At 30.9% G+C, this 20140-nt stretch overlaps 5 protein-coding genes across 6 annotated transcripts; 3 read left to right on the top strand and 2 right to left on the bottom strand.

Moving 5' to 3' along the window:
* Window positions 1-7893: 7893 nt before the first annotated feature.
* On the bottom strand, window positions 7894-9484 carry TfIIFbeta (Transcription factor TFIIFbeta). Its single transcript, XM_076400642.1, has 4 exons — window positions 9228-9484; window positions 8972-9123; window positions 8703-8914; window positions 7894-8641 (listed from the first exon to the last, which is right to left on the bottom strand). The coding sequence occupies exons 1-4, from the start codon at window positions 9371-9373 to the stop codon at window positions 8351-8353; spliced, it is 801 nt and encodes a 266-aa protein (XP_076256757.1). The 5' UTR covers window positions 9374-9484; the 3' UTR covers window positions 7894-8350.
* Window positions 9485-10065: 581 nt separating this feature from the next.
* LOC143193146 (uncharacterized) lies at window positions 10066-15271 on the top strand. Of its 2 annotated transcripts, XM_076399136.1 has the most exons (4): window positions 10081-10348; window positions 13685-14069; window positions 14129-14977; window positions 15043-15271. In XM_076399136.1, exons 1-3 carry the CDS (start codon window positions 10178-10180, stop codon window positions 14941-14943), a joined length of 1371 nt encoding a protein of 456 aa, XP_076255251.1. In that variant the 5' UTR covers window positions 10081-10177; the 3' UTR covers window positions 14944-14977; window positions 15043-15271. The 2 variants fall into 2 exon arrangements, with proteins under 2 accessions (XP_076255250.1, XP_076255251.1); XM_076399135.1 differs by having other exon boundaries at window positions 10066-10348; window positions 14129-15271.
* On the top strand, window positions 10376-12988 carry LOC143193144 (N-acetylgalactosaminyltransferase 6). The gene has a single exon (XM_076399131.1). The coding sequence runs from the start codon at window positions 11166-11168 to the stop codon at window positions 12945-12947; it is 1782 nt and encodes a 593-aa protein (XP_076255246.1). The 5' UTR covers window positions 10376-11165; the 3' UTR covers window positions 12948-12988.
* A 378-nt stretch (window positions 15272-15649) lies between the features above and the next one.
* On the bottom strand, window positions 15650-16899 carry beta3GalTII (beta-1,3-galactosyltransferase 6). Its single transcript, XM_076399137.1, has 2 exons — window positions 16058-16899; window positions 15650-16004 (listed from the first exon to the last, which is right to left on the bottom strand). The coding sequence occupies exons 1-2, from the start codon at window positions 16897-16899 to the stop codon at window positions 15731-15733; spliced, it is 1116 nt and encodes a 371-aa protein (XP_076255252.1). The 3' UTR covers window positions 15650-15730.
* A 138-nt stretch (window positions 16900-17037) lies between these two features.
* On the top strand, window positions 17038-19708 carry LOC143193143 (PAX3- and PAX7-binding protein 1). The gene is made up of 5 exons (XM_076399130.1): window positions 17038-17257; window positions 17313-17526; window positions 17586-17786; window positions 17849-18022; window positions 18078-19708. Exons 1-5 carry the CDS (start codon window positions 17057-17059, stop codon window positions 19640-19642), a joined length of 2355 nt encoding a protein of 784 aa, XP_076255245.1. The 5' UTR covers window positions 17038-17056; the 3' UTR covers window positions 19643-19708.
* The last annotated feature ends 432 nt before the right edge of the window (window positions 19709-20140 follow it).

Here is a 20140-nt window from a genome sequence, read left to right on the forward strand (position 1 = left end):
CCATCATCATTCATCATACGCTTCATAAATATATCGATTTAATTACGATTTGGCTGCAATTCTAGGATAGAAATTTATTCCAAGAGATTTTTTTGATCTAACTATTTTCTGTTTTTGTATCCAGTCTTTTCCAAATGACTCCAGTGGCGTTTTATATAAAGCTCCTTGATATAAGCTGCTTTTGATTGGCTGTTACAATGTCAAAATCATAAATACCGTTATACCTCACATTATTCCTATAACCTGACATGTTTTTGACTTATCTTTATCAAAGACAAACCTCAAAAACTTTGATGAGAATAACCAGGATATGTCAACAGGAAAATCAACTGAACCAAATGAAATTCCACACCTGTTAGGTTTGTAGGATTAGCGCCGACAGGGATATCAAAGCATATGAAAAACTCCTGTTGAAGAGAATAAAATCGATTATATAGAGAAAGAACCTAATAATTGGATTTGTTATCCAACATTCAACAATTCATCAGGTGCGTAGAATAAAGAGATGTAAATGATGCAGTATATAGAAATTAGAAATATAGCACAGAAAATGTTACCGAAGCAACACATCGAACTTTAAAATCTTACGTTACATTACAGCCAGAATGTTCAGAGTCAAACAAGAGGAAGCTTACTTTGCGATACAAGAAGCTAAGGCAAGTGTACCACCAGGAAGTGTATTTGGATCAATTCTTTAAATACTCTACACATGTGATATACCATACGAAAATTACAACAGGTAAGTGACAAACCTGGAAAATAAAAGTTAAGTAAATCTAAGTATCTCAGAATAAACCTTGATTCAAAACTTCGCTGGAAGGAACCGCAGGTCAAATATTAGAAAATGTATTTGTTAATTGGAAGAAAATCAGATTCAGCATTCAGATACCGACTGGCACTCTAGAAAATCAAAAGAATGGCAAGGACACATGAGGAGAAATTCCTTTCTGATGACAATATCGAAGTAGTACATCTCCTGGATAACACCAAAACAGGGCACAGACTAAAACGAATCAAACCATTTGAACTTGTATAGTATAATGTAGCAAAGTTCATTGAATAGAAAAACTACAGTATATATATATATATATATATATATATATATATATATATATATATATATATATATATATATATATATATATATATATATATATATATATATATATATATTAGAGAGTATGATTATTAGAGAGTATGACAAGGTCGATATATCCTCCTCGATATATATGTAGATTTAAGTTATTGTATTATTGTATTATTGTATTATTGATGTTACTGTTTAAGATAAATTGTAGGTTAGTCAGTAACAATATAATAAATTTTGAAAAATCTATTGCAAAAATAATGGATTTTTTACTACACCTAATATTTGTTATGTATATTAAACTAAATATATTACGCGTTCTTCCCGCAAGGCATATCTAGGCAAAACGGATAAAACGAATTTACATTATTCGAAATATTCTCCATTTATAAAACCTCATGATAATTCACGACCATCTGCAAAAGTAAATAATAGAGAATATATCCCGAAACAAATTTCATAGGCCGAAAAAAAACCATCAGTCACCGTCCCGAAGGAAAAATGTCATTACAGCCCTTTCACGTTCCGCCTCTTCTTCTTCACAAAAAGCTTTTTAAAGCTCATTTCGGAAGGCATTGCTTGAGACGGCGCATTTTTCTATCAGTCCTCGAACTGTGACTTGCATGAAATTCGACAAAGGACTATTTTTGCTAAAACCACGCAATTGATATGGAAACCTTAGATCAATCATGCGTTTTTGACGTTTTATAAATGGTTTTTTTGGCGAGGCATTTATACCTTTTTTATGCGATCAAGATGAGATACTAAAATACCGCATAGAAAAAATATTTGCCACTAAGGAAAACGATCTTTTTATAGAGGCGTCACAAGGCCAGCCAGGAACACCATAAATGATCACCATCACCAAGAAGCATAGCACATTTAGGAAACAATAAATTTAGAAAAGAAAGGCATCAAGAAATATTACACTGTAAAAACATACTATTGTATAAATTCTTATTTAGAGCGTAATAGGTTAGATGAATATTTTAAAAAGGGTGATTCATGACAATTTTACGTAATCACAAGTACAAGGAATAAAATAAATTTTATTTCTATATAATATTCTGTGCCCTGGCAAAAATCGAACCCACAACTATCGTAACAGTAGGACTGTCCTGTTGTCTTGACCACAAGGGCTATTAACAAAACTATCTTATGAATATAACTTACATTTTGGTAAATAACAAACTTAAGATGTTTATTAAAAACAAACCATTTGTTACTAGACAAATGGTAGGTTTTCTACGAACTATTTATTTATGGAACTATCCTAGGGTTGGTATTTGTTATTTTGTTAATTATTTTCCCATTTATTTTTACCTGGCTTTCAGAAGTAAACCGCCAAAAATTTTAAAAATAGACAAAGACAAGAAGGTTATATGATTATCGTATAAGAAATTAAATGAAATAATATATAATTATCCTATAAGAATTATGTCGACTATATGGTGGACGAAAGGTAATATCTCGATCGATGTTCTAATTTTTGACTTAATGAGATACCCAAAATTATCATGTGATAATGAAATACTTTTTTAGTTTATAAATCATACATGGTTTTCTGTCGAAACAACTTCCTCACAATAGACCCTTCTGATTTAGTGGTTTGCGCGTTTAAAAATATTATATATAATACATAATATTCATTACACCAATTTGTCAACCTATTAGGGGGTGTCTAATTTTAAGTGTTTTCAATGCAAGTTTGGTTTGGTTTCGTTTGGTCGAGGAAGCCGTTCTCAAAGTCACTCGGGATATACAGTTTCTGTATCAATCTACGACAACCCAAGCCATGGGGAAACAACATTGCAGCCCAAATCAAATGACTCGATTTACGTTCTGAACTCTGGCAGGATTCGAAACCACAACTATCGAAACAGTAGAACTGTCCTGTCGTCTTGACCACAAGGGCTATTAAGTCGTCAAAATTATCTTATGAATATAACTTACACTTTGGTAAATAACTCACGACTCAAGATGTTTATTAAAAACAAACCATTTGATACTAGACAAATGGCAGGGTTTCTACGAACTTATTGAACTATCCTAGTATTGGAATTTATTGTTTTGTTAAATAATACACTACTTACAAAGTCTGAGAAATAGAAATTTCATTAAAGAATAACTCCTGTTGTATTTTATATGCGGATAAATAATGTTTAGTACACAATAATAAATTTCTTCTTCAGAAAGAACCATCACCATTAACAGTAAAAATCCAATTGTTTCTTAATGTTCTTAAAGTATTTATAACAAAAATGTTAGTCTTCAGGCACTTTTACTTATTTTCCCATTTATTTTTACCTCGCCTTCAGAGGTAAACCGCAAAAAAAATAGACAGACAAGAAGCTTATATGATTATGGTATAAGAAATTAAATGGAATAATATATAATTATCCTTTTAGAAATATGTAGACTATATGGTGGATGCGCTATAATATCTCGATTGATGTTCTAATTTTGGACTTAATAATAACTTTATACCCAACATTATCATGTGATAATAAAATTCTTTTTTAGTTTATAACTTATACATTGTTTTCTGTAGAAACAACTTCCTTACAATAGATACTGCTAATTTAGTGGTTATCGCGTTTAAAAAGATTATATATAATACATAAAATTCATTCCACCAATTTGTCCACCTTTAAATAATGTCTAATTTAAAATGTTGTCAACGCAAGTTTGGTTTGGTTTCGTTTGGTCGAGAAAGCCGTTGTCAAAGTCATTCGGGATATCCAATTTCTCTAAAATAACGTCTTAATAAAATTTTCTTTACCATTATACACAAACTAGAAAAGCAAATATTACCACAAAGATGTCAAGACAAATACAAATGTGATTGAAAACGCGGCATATTAAAGCCAACGAAACAAAATCTAGTTATATAACTTTTACATGTCCACCAGTCTATATCAATAATTGTCGACCCCGGCAAGCAGAGGATGCTAAATATCTTGGTATACAATTAGATCGACGCCTAACCTGGAAAAGACATACTCGACAAAGTGAAACAACTTGGACTTAAAATCTACCAAATCTATTGACTTGTGGAGAGCAAATCCAAGTTATCCTTAGATATATTACTGTATAAATCTATACTCAAGCCCAGTCCAACTGTGGGGAACCGCTAGCAACTCTAATATATCCATCATACAACGGTTCCAAAGTAAAGTGATAGCTCCCATTGTCGATACTCCGTACTATGTTTCAAATGAAGTAATAAAAGGCCATATTTCTTTAGAACCAATAACGAGCGTAATTCAACGTCTTTGTGTGAAGTACTTCGAAAGAGTGTCAGTGCATCCAAATGTACTCGCTAATCAGCTAAATATGCGTAGATTAAAACATCTAATACCATTCGATCTTATTATTGGACATACGGAGACTAAAATAAGACATTAATTAAAATATTATTTTATACAGGAGATCATTTAATCATGTGATTTGATGTGATGTGAGATGCCATGTATATAAACATACCAAATATTTATTGCCCTCTAACTAATAAGAGTAATAATTTTAAAATATTTAATTGTAAAAATATATTAATATATTTTTATAATAAAATTATTTTTCGCCCTGTAGAAGCTCTTAATGTCTGAAAGTACGTTTCACCAGGCCTATTAGCTCAATTGGTTAGTGCGTCATGCTGATAACGCGAAGGTCACGGGCTCGATCCCCAAGGGGCTAGTGCTTCTTTTTATAATTCAGTATCATATGTTGATTTGTTTACATTTACTACGCACTTTTTAGTTACTAGAAGGTAGCATCCAATTTTGAATATTTAAGTGCTTTAAAATTAAGTATTTGTTGTAAAATATTGTTGATAATAACTTCATAATTCTAACTTCATTTGAAATATAATACGGAGCATCGAAATTTTTGTTTATTAACATTAACATTTAAGTACATCTTATATTAGATACTAGCGACCCGCCCCGGCTTCGCACGGGTGCAATGCTGATACTAAATTAAATACACTACAGAAAAAATATCAACGTTGTATATAAAAACATAGCGGCCCGCTCCGACTTTGCACGGGCATAAAATATATATGCCTATGTCACTCAATGAAAACATGATTAAAATCGATCCAGTATTTTTGGTTCATTCATTACTGCCCTTGGCCTGCACGCATTAAATTTGGAGTAAAACAATTCCTCTCCCCCTATACTTACTATGAAGATTTCCTGCTATCTTTGCAATATCTAAATTCATACAATTTTTATTACATTACACATTTTTAAACGCAAATTTTAAATTTGTAATATCTCCGAAAATATTTGTTTAATTTACGTGCTGTAACCATATTGATCTATATTAATTGCACACTGTATTTAAGGTACTTAATTCGATAAGGATTAATGCCGTATTGCTTAAAATAGCTTCGTAAATAAGCCATTTTCTCACGTAAAAAGTAAACAATAAAAATGGTTAATGTGGGTTATCCCTAAAAGATAAACATATACCATCGCAGACTTTTTTGTAGACCTTTTTATGGTGTACAATACTGTAGTACATTAATTTGATCTAACTCGTAGGGTTAGGCAGCGTTTTTGCTAATTGCTAAATAAGCCTAAAAAATAGGTTAATTTACGACATCACGTTAGAAACCTCTAAAATTAGCAATGTTGCCTTAGTATATTATGCATGTATTATACATATAAACCTTCCTCTTGAATCACTCTATCTATTGAAAAAACCGCATCAAAATCCGTTGCGTAGTTTTAAAGATTTAAGCGCACATAAGGATATAGGGACAGAAAAGGCGACTTTGTTTTATACTATGTAGTGATGCTATGTTCTGTTCTACTTGCGTTAATATACAAGCAATGCGAGTGCGGAATTTATACATCAGTATATATTTTTCAAATTAAAATAAAATTAATCTACTTAAGCTAAAGTTAAGAATACACTTATACACTAAAGAAGTTAGTGTGGTTTGGATCGCTTCAGTGTTTTGGTTTAATGCGTGTTGTCTAGTAGCTGTATTGCTTAATGTATTGCTGTAATTTAGCAACCTTATTTCATGTTTTACGGCGAAATATTGGAATGATTGTGTATCAATTTGATTCCGAGGTCATTGTACAGCTCTGGTTACGTACCGATAAGCATTGGCAATTAATCGCAAAACTTTGTTTTGAGTGAGTTGCATTACTAGTTGGTTTGATGTTTTAGTACTACCCTATTTGCACTCCATAAATCTAAATGGGCTTTATGATTGACTGATGACTGTCAAGTGATACAATAAGGTATTTGTCATTTCACCGCAACGCAAAATTAACATAAACAGATTTGGAACTATTAAACTATATTTTCCAGTCTCTAAGAGTATCGACAATGGCACACAACACTTTATGTTAGAGCCGTTGTTTAATGAATATATTGGACTTGCTAGCGGTTCCCTATAGTTGGATTCCATATGAACAAATAGATTTGAGTATAGATTTATACAGTAATATCTTGTTATCTAATGATAAATTGGATTTGAGCCCAATAAGTCAATATATTTGGTAGAGTTCTTCCAAGTTAGGCGTCGATCTAGGTGCATACCAAGATATTTAGCATCCTCTGTTTGCAGAAGTTGGCAATTATTCATATAGACTAGTGGACATATTCTACGCAACGTAAAAGTTATAAAACTGGATTTTGTTTCGTTGGCTTTAATACGCTATATTTTCAGCCACATTTCTATTTCATTTAGGTGTATTTATAGGATAATTGATGCTATGGCTGGATCTTCACAACAGGCTAAGGCTGCCGTGTCGTCTGCGTATATTGCTAGAGTGGTTATTTTTCTTGTGGGTAGATCAGCTGTATTCAGAAGATATAGTAGTAGACCCAGTACACTAATTTGGGGAACTCCTGAATATATTTCATGTAATTCGGTATGTTCATCGCCTTATTTTGCAGTAAAATGACATTCTGTGAGGTAAGATTTTAGTAGCTCATAATCCGGATGAGGGAGAAGTTTATTTAATTTAACCTGCAATCCCATCTGCTATAGTTTATCAAAAGCCTAAGATATGTCTATAAATGCGACTGAACAATATATTTTGGCGTTTAAGTCCATATTTATTCTTCTAGAAGTATATATATTTGTTCTATTGTTCCATGCTTATAGCGAAACCCAAAATTGGGCTTCTAGAATGATCTCTCTTTTTTGTATTACATAATTTAACCTCTTTATTTAGTTTCTCAAAAACCTTCTCTAACATCTTTTGGTGTTTTCCCTGATTTGAGAATCATTATTTTTTCGGCTAAATTCCAGATGCTAGGAAGATATGTCATTCGTAATTATGAAAGTAAATATAAATGTTAATAATTTTACACCCTATTATAGCTGATAGTTCCTGTAATATTTTTCCGGTTATTAGATCATAACCAGGAGCTATTTTACAATAAATCTCTCCGACTATTATTTGTTGAACTTCTTTGACGGTTAATCTTTTGTGAAATATGGTAAATCCATTTGAAAGGGTGAATTTAGAAAACTCGTAGTTTTATTTTTGTCATTTTTAGGTAGTTCAGACGGTAAGGGACCAAAGACATTTTTTAAAAGCTTTGAGAAGATGTCGACCTTTTGCCTTATTGCTTGTAGCCGAAAAAATAGATATTTTAAGAAAGCAACATGAAAATATTTTTATCATAAATTATATCTTACTTATAACTGCGTAACTTTTTAATGTTATCTAATAACTTTAAATAATGCGATATTTGGGAAAACAGCTATTACACCTTAACGATGAGAATTAGGCAACCAACAATATATCCAGCATGGTAATTAATGACAAAGAAACTGGATTTAAAAAAATGTATATTACTTCAGTATGAAACATAATTACATTACAACAAAAACATGACAAATAATATTACTACATTTGGATTTATTTTTTGGGAAAAAGCCCTCAAGCCATTTTAATGGGCATTAGATACCTAACAATATATCCAGAAGAGTCAATTCGTCAGCGTCAGTATCAATTTTTTATTAAAATAAAAACTAATAAGATATTCGTCAATGTTATAAAAGCAACAAGTTTCAAGCATTGCATGGAAAATATGAAATATTGTTTGGTCAACATTTTTCCAATTTCTTTACTCTGAAGCATTCATATTAATTACAATATATTGGAATGCCAATATTGTTGCATACAGTAATACAAATGAGAATAGTAATTTCCTTATAGATTACAAAATATATATGTAATCAGGATAAAATATTTATTGAAATACAAATGTCAATAATAACAGAAAAATTTAATCGTCATCTGAGTCTTCAACCTTCTTTGCCTCACCTTCTGGTTGTTTATAATGCCTATATTCAGGTTTAAGTTCCCACATATTTCTGTGTGGGTTCTTCAAGTTATAATTGCATACTTCTTTCAAAATATCTTTCAAGTATGTTATTGGTTGTTTTGTTATCTTAGCCAAGTCTTTAATATTGTAGTATTGATGTTTTTCAAAAGCTGCATATAACATCTCCAGAACAGCATCCTTATCGTCACGAGCCTTTTTACCTTCAGCTTTCTTACGTTCCATATATTCTATCTAACAACAGTAACAAAAGAATATAGATTAATTGCAATAGAGTACATATAGTAATACCTACATTGTTCTTATGATCTGATACAGGTTTATAATTATGAACAATTTTATCCAATTGCTTAACTTTCCTTGCTGGTACAGAAGCTTTTCTTATAGAATCCAATTTTAATTTCATGTAACAGTTGTCTGCATAAGGTCGACATTCTAATTTTTGTACAATCTTCCCTTCCATATATAACTTCTCAGTTTCAGGAATCACGGAATCCGTATTGGTAGCTAAAATTGACTCAGAATATAATAAACATGTTTAACAACACAGCCCATCGGTCTTACGTATCATATGTGAAAAAACTCCTAATGTTTGCTGAGTCACTGTAGAAACATCTAATCTATGATCTTTTGGTATATTTTCCTCACTGGCTTCAATTTGATTTATAATTGCTGATGACAATGTTAATGAAACTTGAGGTTTTTGACCCTGTTGCCTATTAAAATAAATATATTGATACTACTATTTGTTAATTATTTTAAAAAGGCCTAGCAATAAAACTCACGGGATAGTGAATTATAAAATATATATAAATATTACTTTGTTATCTTGAGTTTCCCTACTTCCATGTCTCCAGGGGCTTTTTCCCAACGATTTGCTATATATTTAGGTACCTTTACTAACCACACGCCTCGATTAGCATTGGAAAGATCTAAATCTCTATCAATATGTGAATCTTTCGACATTTTTAACAATTTAAAGCAAAATTGAAGACATAAATACACTATTTCTACAAGAAAAACATATCACATTTCTATGCATATCACCAAATTGTCAACTGTCCGTCAGTCTACACTAACCTCTTCTTCTTATCAACAGAACCTTTAATAATTAATTCAGATAGGGATGGCGAAAAATATCACAGCGTAATCTATCAATATTGTTTTAAATATTTTTTGCCGATATATAAATATATCAAAATTTTTGTTAACCGATAATTTTTTATATTTTTTCTATTACTATTTCTATGTTATAAAAGCAATTTAATTAATTTTAATAACTCTTTGAAATTTATACTTAATTTTAAATGTTTGATAAGATAGATTACAAAAAAAATCAATAAATTTATTAAATATAATTTTTTCATTTATTATTATTTTTAAAATATATATGGAAACGTACATATCTATTTTTCTTAATTTTTTTTAAATATCGATTTAACGGAACATCAGTATTTTTGGCGGCCGACACCCCTAATTCCATTTAAAGATTATTATTTTCAAATTCAAATTTTTGCAATACAGTTTATGGATATAATATGGTTTTATTTTCTTTTATTCTTTCAAATTTAATTAGACGTTTTGTAAATACAGGATTTTATACTCCTATTTCAACTGTATATATAATTGCCTATATAATTAAAGGAAGAATACTTTTTAACGGTCATAATATATGACATATAGTGTCAGTATAAAAATATTTGAAAAGAGTAAATATAACTTTTAAAAACTAGGCCACGGTTTCTTTCATATGTGTTGATTCTGTATAATATGGGCTCCAATAAAAGTAAACCCATTCCGTCTGAACAACTAGAGAAACATGAAGCCGGTAGTGCGCCGTCTACACCAATATTAACTCCTAAAACTTCCAGAGAAAGTATTGAAGAAGAACATTTGGACCCAAGATCCCCAAGTAGGAATATTTCCCGAACTCCTATCGAAGTAAGTGAAATATAAAATATAGTGGTATTTTAATAACCCTGAAAAAAGGCATCTATTTTTTATGTTAATATAAACATGTGGTACATATATTGCACCTATAAATAATCGCAAAGAAATCGCATAGTGCAATTCATTTAAAATGATCATAATAATAAAACACAGAATTATCAGGCAATTAACTTATGATAACTATACAACATTTACATTTATTAATTATTCCTTCTGAGTGACTTTGAATTGGTTAACTTTTTACTTTATACTAACGGTTTAAAGGTGTAGTAATAGATTAATAGGGTGTGTTAAATTCCTTTGTTTTCCCACCCTAATTATTAAAGGCCGTCCGGTAATACCGGTTATATATTTGAAATTTAATATTGGTATTACTGTCTTTTGCCTTCAGCTCTTTCAAGCTACGCTGCCATATTTCTTATTTCTTGTTAAAGTCTGACTACAATTAATATGACAAATATTGGTATTTTAAAACGATTCCTAAATTTTCTCATAATCGCTTAATTATTTGGTATAATAATGAATTAATAGAAATTAACATTGATACCAAATACATTATCTTCAACAATTTGGCAATATGTACCTCTCTGGCCAACTGTAAAATATATTATTGATGATAAACGGTAGTTGTATTTTTGTTTTTCTAGGTTTTTTGAGGTTAGTTATTTTAATTTGAATTTACTCAAGGATTTATCAGATAAAATGAATACACGAATCATAACACTTGTAAACGTTGCAAAAGTCGTACTTTTTCACTACGTTTTATTTCAATGTTAGTTTATGTTGAATAGTGAAAAAAGTCAAGATAATGAGAAGGAACTTTAAAAGTTTGTTTAAGTTTGCAATTATATGTGGTATTACAGTGGTAATAACAGTATTTGTCTATAAAACTGTTGAAAATTCGAATGATTTTTATAATTCCCACTCAGTTGATGCTCATAAGAAGGTAATTGTTAAGAAGGAGCCTCAGTATAATGAAAGAATTGACTGGCATAATCATGATGTTATTGAAAAAGATAAAGCCAGAACAGGAAGAGGAGAACAGGGAGCGCCTGCATATCTTAATGATGTTGAGAATGCAAGCTATGAAGCATTATTTAAGGTGAATGGTTTTAACGCTGCATTGAGTGATAAAATTGCTCTGGACCGGTCAATACCAGATATAAGACATCCATCATGTAGAACGAGAAAATATTTATCAAAACTTCCAACAGTTAGTGTAATAGTTCCATTTCATAATGAACACTGGACAACATTACTTCGTACAGCAACAAGTGTTGTTAATAGGTCTCCATCCCATTTGTTAAAGGAAATCATTTTAGTAGATGATTTCAGTTCAAAAGAATTTAGTAAAAAACCACTAGATGATTATGTAGCAGCTAATTTAACTAAGGTTTCAGTACTTCATTTGCCTGAAAGAAGTGGACTTATAAGGGCAAGATTAGCAGGGGCCAAAGTTGCAACTGGTGAAGTTTTAATATTTTTAGACTCACATACGGAATGTAATGTAAACTGGCTTCCACCTCTTTTGGAGCCTATAGCACAAGATTATAAAGTATGTGTGTGTCCATTTATTGATGTTATACAGTATGAGACATTTGAATATAGAGCTCAAGATGAAGGTGCCAGAGGTGCTTTTGACTGGGAATTTTTTTACAAAAGACTTCCCCTGCTTCCTGAAGATTTGAAGCATCCAGGAGAACCATTCAAAAGTCCTGTTATGGCAGGTGGTTTATTTGCGATCAGTTCTAAATTTTTTTGGGAGCTTGGTGGTTATGACGAAGGTTTAGATATTTGGGGTGGAGAACAATATGAATTAAGTTTTAAAATATGGCAATGTGGTGGGGAGATGTATGATGCTCCATGTTCTCGTGTAGGACATATTTATAGAAAATATGCTCCTTTTCCCAATCCAGGAAAAGGTGATTTTGTTGGAAGAAATTATAAAAGAGTTGCTGAAGTATGGATGGATGAATATGCTCAATATCTATATATGAGGAGGCCACATTATAAATCCATTGATCCTGGAGATCTCACAAAACAAAAAGCTCTTCGTGAAAGATTAAAATGCAAACCGTTCAAATGGTTTATGGAATATGTTGCATTTGATCTACCATTAAAATATCCACCAATAGAACCTGATGACTTTGGTTTTGGTGAAATTAGAAATGTAGGAGTGCCTGAATTGTGTGTAGACTCTGGATATAAGGGGAGAGATCAAGTTGTTGGTATTGCTAATTGTGCAAAAGATATTAAAAAACAAGCTGAACAGAATTTTGTACTTACATGGCACAAGGATATTAGGATTAAAGGAAAAACACTCTGTTTTGATGTATCTGATCCAAATGATAAAGCTGATGTTACATTATATCCATGTCACGGTCAACAAGGCAATCAATATTGGAAATACGACGTGGAAAAACAATGGCTCTTACATGGTGGAAATCCCAGATGTTTGGACTGCGATCCTGGATCCTTAAAACTATATGTAACAACCTGTGATGAAAATTCAAAAACTCAAAAGTGGCGCTTTGAAAATGTTAATTTAACTATGATTGCTGACTGGGATAATGTTGGCGTTATTAAATAATTGTGACATATTAATTGAATAAATTTTGTACAAAATTACAATGTGTTTTTTTCAATTTTGATTTTATTATTACACCACATTTTTTAACTACTTTACATATTTAATATAAACTTAACTGTGTTGTTGTGACATATATTCTTGGTATACTTTAACATAATCTGTATATTATCAAAGCAAATACAAATAAACTGTTATATACTATGACTACAGTGTACTATTTATTTAGGTAGGCACAATTAATTTAATTTGTTAATTAGAAAGTTAGCGATAATCTAAAAAGACAATAGACTTATTATATTTACTGTATTAAAAACTCAACAATAGGAACATTCTCTTTAAACATTTGTGGCACTAAAACAGCATCCCCTTTTTCATCATTGATTCTTCTACTGATCTAATACTAACATTATTTTTCATAATTGCTTCTATTTAGAGTTCTTCAGCTTTTTGTTTTTTGAAGACTCTCCTATATCTAGCTTTTGAAGCGTCACAGTATTTCATAAGCATGTAACATTAACTAATGGTGCTCAAATTCACCAGGTGCCTAAGAGCATGCAGTTTGAACATTTTTGTGATAGCCAAATAGGAGAATTCCGTGATAGGCTTTAATCAAACTAAGCTAATCCATTTTATGTATAAGCGCTTTACTTCAACTAAACATTTACTGTTAAAATTTTTAAAAAAATACTATATTTATTAATCAAAGTAATTTTAAGGGACTAATTTGAAATTTACAGCTTCTCTCTGCTGTGGCCGAAAAACTGCAAACTTTAAATGTGACTGAGAATAATCATGTGTTGACTCCATTGAAAACACATATGTTTCTGGGCGTCGATCCACGATCCCCAACTTTGGACATTCAAAGAACTCCCATTGTCGTAAGCGCTTCACCCGAGAAAAAACTACCAGACAAGATCAGGAACAAAAACTTGGATAAGGTGCGAAAAGCTGCCTTGTTAGGTACCCCCAAAATAAAAGTTGCACCGAAACTAATAGATAGTACGCCAATCACACCCAAAACAAAACCAGAGACAAAAAGGGAATCCCTCTACGGACTTTTGGAAACCAATATCGATTTTACCGAAACAGACTTGGATGTAGTATTGAAGACAAAATATTTAGGTATACATTAACTAGGCCATTTTTAAATGCAACAAACCTAATCATCGTTTTTATTACAGCTAACCACGATGATTCTCTTACACTTAATGATCCAAGGTCACCCACAACAGATTTTGTGCGGACTCCCTTACAGATATTAAAATGCAACGAAAAAAATTCTGACAAACTTGATGAGCCTGAACGAATTTGTCAGCCAGTTTCACGTATTTTAGATATAGTTCAATATGAAGATATTATAGAAGTAAAGAAGCTCTTAGATATTGAAGCATCAGAAGTTGAAGAAGGCGAAACAAATAAACAAGCCAGTAATGAGGAGGACGAAAATACTGATCCTGACACAGAAGATGAAAACCATACAGTCACAAAAAATTATAAACTTATACAAGCAGAAACTGTTTTAGTTGAAGAAAAATTTGAGACAATTATAATCGAACAGAAAGACGTTGATACAGTTGAATCGGCACCATTAACACCAATGAATCCCGTTAATATAACACCTAAAAAGATAAAATCAGTACCAGTAACTCCAACAGTGATTGATCTTACCGCAGACGTGAAAGAATTAGACAAAAAGCTTACTAATCTGATTTACGAAGATGAGGATTTAGTGGTATGTCCCCGAGTTGTAAAGTTAAAGGAGCAGAATAGAACACCATTAGGAATACGTAATGGTAATCAAGAGAAACAATATACTCGAAAATTAAAGGTTAGCGACAAACCACGAAATATCGAGTCCATTGCGACCAAAATACCGATATTTAAAGAAAAAAAGATTAAGGTAATACAGTGTGAGAACACGCCACCAAGAAGCATGAAAAACGGAAAACCAAAAAAATCACAATGGGATCCCAAAGATGATACAATAATCATATAGACGTCATCTTAATGGCATTGGTTTTTTTAAGCGGGTAACTATTTAGATATTAATTTTTATCAATAATTTTCTCAGAAATGTGACTTGCATTAATTTTAGCTTTATGTCAATTTAAAATTTTCAAGTGTTGAAGATTTATTGTAAGATGTTTGCACAGAAATCTTCAATTCAATGTGTCGAGTTTACTTGTCACTAGGCGTAATTGATGGATATATTTTAAGTCATGTATATATTTGTTCACATCATTTTTGTATTGCAAGTGATTTCAAGTACAAACAGCTCTTATGTATGTTTTGTAAATTTAAGTTAAATAAAGACTGAATGTGTACACGTGTTTTCTTTATTCTACTGCATAGCAGTTTAAAGGCAGTAAAACTCTACTATAAATGTAACCGAAATAAACGAGATTAGTTGATAAGAAATTTGTTTTATCTTATATTAAATTATTAATGCATATTAAGTTTATCAATATATATTTATAATCATGAAGCTAAATTAAGCAATATAGCTGATTTCTTTTAAAGATAACGTAAAATTGAAGGCCATGATAATATATAAATTCGTCAAACAAATTGAACTTACTTAAAAACATTTTACCCATAGCGATGGTAGTAACAATTATATATAAAAATAATAAAGAAAATCAAGGAAATAAATTAATATTCATTCAAAATATCCAAATTAACAAAAAATCACAAAACCAAAATTACACTATACTTTTTATTTACATTAATATGCTATCAATACCTTTTGGTTTAAGTTAGAACTAAGTGAATAGTCAGTCTAGTTAATTTGTTAAGCAACATTGACTAGGTGGAGAAGACCAATCATATAAATAATATTTTCTTTTTTCTTCTTCCTTAGTACATAGCTGTTTGTTATTGATAAGATTATCATACATAGCAGACATTTCTTTAGGTGATATGTTATGAGTAACTAAATAAAAATTTTTGCAACCTCTTGATGTCCACTCAGTATCAAAACGAATATCGTGGATTCTTACGATATTATTAACAGATGACAACCATAGACCCACGCTGGTATCTTCAGAATTAAAAGTCCTGAAATTAATGTATTATAAAATAAACAATATGAACCCGTATTTATCACAAACCTGAAATAATCAGCATTTTTTCCTAGAAAACTAACGAGTTCTTTAGATAGTATATATCCTCCTCCTAGTGCATATGGAACATATTTATCACACATAATCCAGTCAACTTCTTTCCATTTACCACTACTTTTTACTCGAGCATTTCCATTAAAATATCCCCAGTACAAATTTATATTATTTATATCAATATTTTTGTTAACTTGGATATTGATACTTATAAAATGGTTTAGTTTTTCAGGAGGCAAATTAAATGGTAAGCGCAAATTAGAGTTAAACAATGTGAATTCCATTTTTGGTATTTCAGAGAGCAATGATGGTAAATTAACAAAACTATCATCGTCACATTTTAACACATATTTATACCTTAAACCATCATTATACTGTTTATTAAGCCATAAAAAACTATGTAAAATTTTTTCAGTTAAATTTGTATAATCATCATACATGGAAAGTAATAAAATATCTCCATGTTTTGATTTTTCTGATTTTATATTTAATAGTTCTGAGACCTTAAGGCCTAATGTTCCTATTACAAAGTAGTGTTTACTTGTATATTTATGACTGCTCCGAACAACTCTATTGTCAAGTGATAACCAAGTCTCCCTAACCACCCTTCGCTTCTTAATATTATTTGGTGCAGACAAGATTAGAATTATTAACTCTGTATTGATTAAATTATTATTTAGCTTCGTATTTTGGGAATCGTGATATACTTCATTAGAAGGTGTTAAGCAAGTTTTATCCATTGCTGTGAGATTTAAGGTTATCATACATCCTAAAAGGAATGAAAATATTACAGTTAAGAATGTGCGACACCTCCTAATTTCTATCATTTTTGGCATTACATGAATGCCCTGATAATATACTGTTTTCACCGAATATTATATTTCCATTGTAAAATTATTTTTACTAGAATCTGTCAAAATAGAATAGAATTTCGAACCATCACAGAATATCAACAATACCATAACCTATAATATTTTGTTCCGTTTGGTTAACATGTCTTTATTTAGAAAACCAAAAAAGAATATAGTTCAACGAAGAGTATTTACTGAAAATGACGATGAAGATGACCATGAACCGATTGATATACCAGAACAAACACAATTGGAAAAGAAAATTAAAAAAAAAGATAAGGAAAAGAAACCTCGACAAACACTACTAAGTTTTGAAACTGAAGAAGAAGGTGAAGTATTTCAGGTTTGTTTAATACATTTATTATTAACTGAAGTAAATTCATAAATAATTTCAATAGATTAAAAAATCATCTCATAATAAGAAAGTAATGCGAATGTTTGAAAAAGAAAAGAAGAAAAAAGAAAGAGAGAGGGTTGAAAAGGATGAACAAAAGGTGAAAGAAAAAACTGAAGTAATGACTGATGATATAATTTTAGTCATAAATGAAAATCATAAAAAACCACCTACTCCACCGCCACCTATACTAAGTGGAAGAGATGCTTTATGCGCTGGTATTTATTAACTCAATAATAAGGAGAAATATTTAAAAGAATGCAAAATTTGATTTAAGGAAAAAATGATTTATCATCAGATGAAGATGAATCAACTTCAACAATACACCGATTTTCAAAACCAGACAATGTCAGGAAAGTTTTAGAATCTGGTGCTATTCCAGATGCTGCTATGATTCATGCAGCAAGAAAAAAACGACAGAGAGCTAGGGAAATGGGAGATTACATATCTGTTGAAGATGAAGAACCTGAAGATACTGGTTTGTCTATACTCTAAATTTTTTTGTCTTGAATGGTTATATTATCTATAATTTTGATTCAGGTCGCTTAATAAGAGATGATGACAATGAACATAGTGATGATGAAAGAATTGATATGGATGTAAATCTAATGAAACGTGATAAAGAAAGAAGAAGGGAGCAATTTTTAGCAGCACAAGATTCTGATCATGAACTTGATGAATGGGAAGACCAACAGATTCGAAAAGGTGTTACAGGTAATTCATATTAATATATATGATGGTAAATTTAAATTAACTATTTATTTTATAGGTGCTGCTATGACTGTAGCTCAGGAAATGATGCAGGAATTTCAATCAGATCAATTACAAAACCTGTCGAAACAATCAACACCATTAATTAATCCAGAAATTCCCAGGACTCCAGAAATGATAGCAGAAAAACTCCGTGAACATTTTAAAGAAATATGTGATTCTAGAGATCAAAACTTACAAAAATTGAGGACTATTGAGAGTGATATTGAACAGACTTCAGAAGAACTGGAGGATTTAAAAATTAAAGCTCCTGAAGCTGCAGAAAAATTTAGATTTTACCAGGAATTGAGAGGATACATTACGGATTTAGTTGAGTGTTTAGATGAAAAAATAAGTTCAATTACCATTTTGGAGCAAAGAGCTTTAGATTTAATGGCGTCGAAATCAAAGTGGTTGATTGAGAGAAGAAGACAGGATGTCAGAGATCAAACAGAAGAAGCTACTGGTAAAAGTTTAATGAAAAAAGGGCCTGAAGATGAAGAAAAGGTGAGAAGGGCAGCAGAAAGAGAAGGTAGAAGGACCAGACGTCGAAGAGCGAGAGAATTGCCAAATACTCAGAATATTGCAAAACATGTGGAGGGAATGTCCAGTGATGATGAGATGTCACAACAGGATATGCTATTCTTTGATAAAGAGAAACAAGAAATTGAACAGGAACTTCAAGAAATATTTGAAGATGTTGTTGATGATTATTCATCTACTGCTAACATACTTATTAGATTTGAGCATTGGAGAAGTAAGGATCTATCAGCGTATAATGATGCATATGCAACTCTATGTTTGCCGAAAGTAGTAAGCCCTCTCATAAGATTAAATTTAATATTTTGGGATCCTCTAAATGAAACTACAGATATTGAAAAGACAGAGTGGTACAGAACATTAGCATTATATGGGTTACATGATAATGAATCTGAACACAGCTTATCAAAAGATCCAGATATTAATCTGTTACCAACAGTCATTGAAAAAGTTTTAGTTCCAAAATTGTCACAATTAATTGATAGATGTTGGGATCCCGTTTCAAGCTCACAAACTTTAAGATTAGTAGGTACTGTCGGCAGGTTCATTAGAAAATATCCCACTCTAGGACCAAGCAGTAAAAGCCTGGTTAACCTTTTTAATGGTATTCTGCATAAGATGCAAGTAGCCTTGGAGAATGATGTCTTTATTCCTATAACTCCTAAGTTAGCTGATAGTAAAAATCAGTTTTTCCAGAGGCAATTTGCAAGTGGATTGAAATTGTTAAAAAATATTACTAGTTGGCAGGGTGTTATAAATGATAGCAAATTGAAAGAATTAGCTTTGAATTCGTTATTGAATAGGTACTTATTGAGTGCATTGAAATTTTGTGCTCTCACAGACGCTGTACAAAAAGTACGACTAATTAGTCAAGTACTGCCTAGAATATGGTTGCAAGAGAGTATACCTGAGTTTAAAATGTTTAACACGACCGTCAACAATTTGCATCAACAACTGGATAAGAACAATCCTTTGCATCTGGAATCTATTGGCATTTTAAATGGCATCATTAAAACTTTACGATCAGTTATTTCCGATCATTAATAATTTATAATCAATATTCTTGAATTTTGAAAGATAATTACATAAAATAATAAATGTTAAGTGTTATGTGATGTTTCATTTAATAAAATTTTACTCAATTGATTCAAGGAAAATTCACAATTGACTATCATTTTCATTTTTTAATCTGTATGTAAGTTTTTTATTGATATTACCACAAAACGGTACTACTATGGGCATTCTTACTTTCTTACAATCTGTTCTTTATAATGTTGATATGGACAGATTTGATTCTTCATCTTTTTGTTTAATTATGTATTAGCTTGACAGATATTTAGTAACTATACTAACATTTACAACTACTAATTTCGATATTAACTACAAATATGGATCGTGTCATATTATAACTACGGTGTATTGAAGTATATATAAGGCATAAAGCGGCTCTGAGTCCCTCTCACCCCCCTTTCGTCCCTCCCCTTTCGGTTCAGTATAATTTTAGATCTAATTTCTCTCAGTTAAAGTATCTCTTAGAACAGT

This window comes from Rhynchophorus ferrugineus, unplaced genomic scaffold, assembly GCF_030347505.1.
Source record: "Rhynchophorus ferrugineus isolate W39M unplaced genomic scaffold, kcgeb_rfMv2 rfM3, whole genome shotgun sequence".
Classification (NCBI taxonomy): Eukaryota; Metazoa; Arthropoda; class Insecta; order Coleoptera; family Curculionidae; genus Rhynchophorus; species Rhynchophorus ferrugineus.

Excerpts from the sequence above, each read along its gene's own strand:
- LOC143193143 (XM_076399130.1), top strand. The coding sequence starts at position 17,057 with ATGTCTTTATTTAGAAAACCAAAAAAGAATATAGTTCAACGAAGAGTA. Across the intron at positions 17,787-17,848 it reads TGAAGAACCTGAAGATACTG|GTCGCTTAATAAGAGATGAT; the intron begins GTTTGTCTATAC and ends ATTTTGATTCAG. Across the intron at positions 18,023-18,077 it reads GATTCGAAAAGGTGTTACAG|GTGCTGCTATGACTGTAGCT; the intron begins GTAATTCATATT and ends TTTATTTTATAG.
- LOC143193144 (XM_076399131.1), top strand. The coding sequence starts at position 11,166 with ATGAGAAGGAACTTTAAAAGTTTGTTTAAGTTTGCAATTATATGTGGT.
- LOC143193146 (XM_076399135.1), top strand. The coding sequence starts at position 10,178 with ATGGGCTCCAATAAAAGTAAACCCATTCCGTCTGAACAACTAGAGAAA. Across the intron at positions 10,349-13,684 it reads TTTCCCGAACTCCTATCGAA|CTTCTCTCTGCTGTGGCCGA; the intron begins GTAAGTGAAATA and ends TGAAATTTACAG. Across the intron at positions 14,070-14,128 it reads ATTGAAGACAAAATATTTAG|CTAACCACGATGATTCTCTT; the intron begins GTATACATTAAC and ends TTTTTATTACAG.
- TfIIFbeta (XM_076400642.1), bottom strand. The coding sequence starts at position 9,373 with ATGTCGAAAGATTCACATATTGATAGAGATTTAGATCTTTCCAATGCT. Across the intron at positions 9,124-9,227 it reads GGGAAACTCAAGATAACAAA|GCAACAGGGTCAAAAACCTC; the intron begins GTAATATTTATA and ends TTATTTTAATAG. Across the intron at positions 8,915-8,971 it reads AGTTTTTTCACATATGATAC|CTACCAATACGGATTCCGTG; the intron begins GTAAGACCGATG and ends AGTCAATTTTAG.
- beta3GalTII (XM_076399137.1), bottom strand. The coding sequence starts at position 16,899 with ATGCCAAAAATGATAGAAATTAGGAGGTGTCGCACATTCTTAACTGTA. Across the intron at positions 16,005-16,057 it reads AAAAATGCTGATTATTTCAG|GACTTTTAATTCTGAAGATA; the intron begins GTTTGTGATAAA and ends CATTAATTTCAG.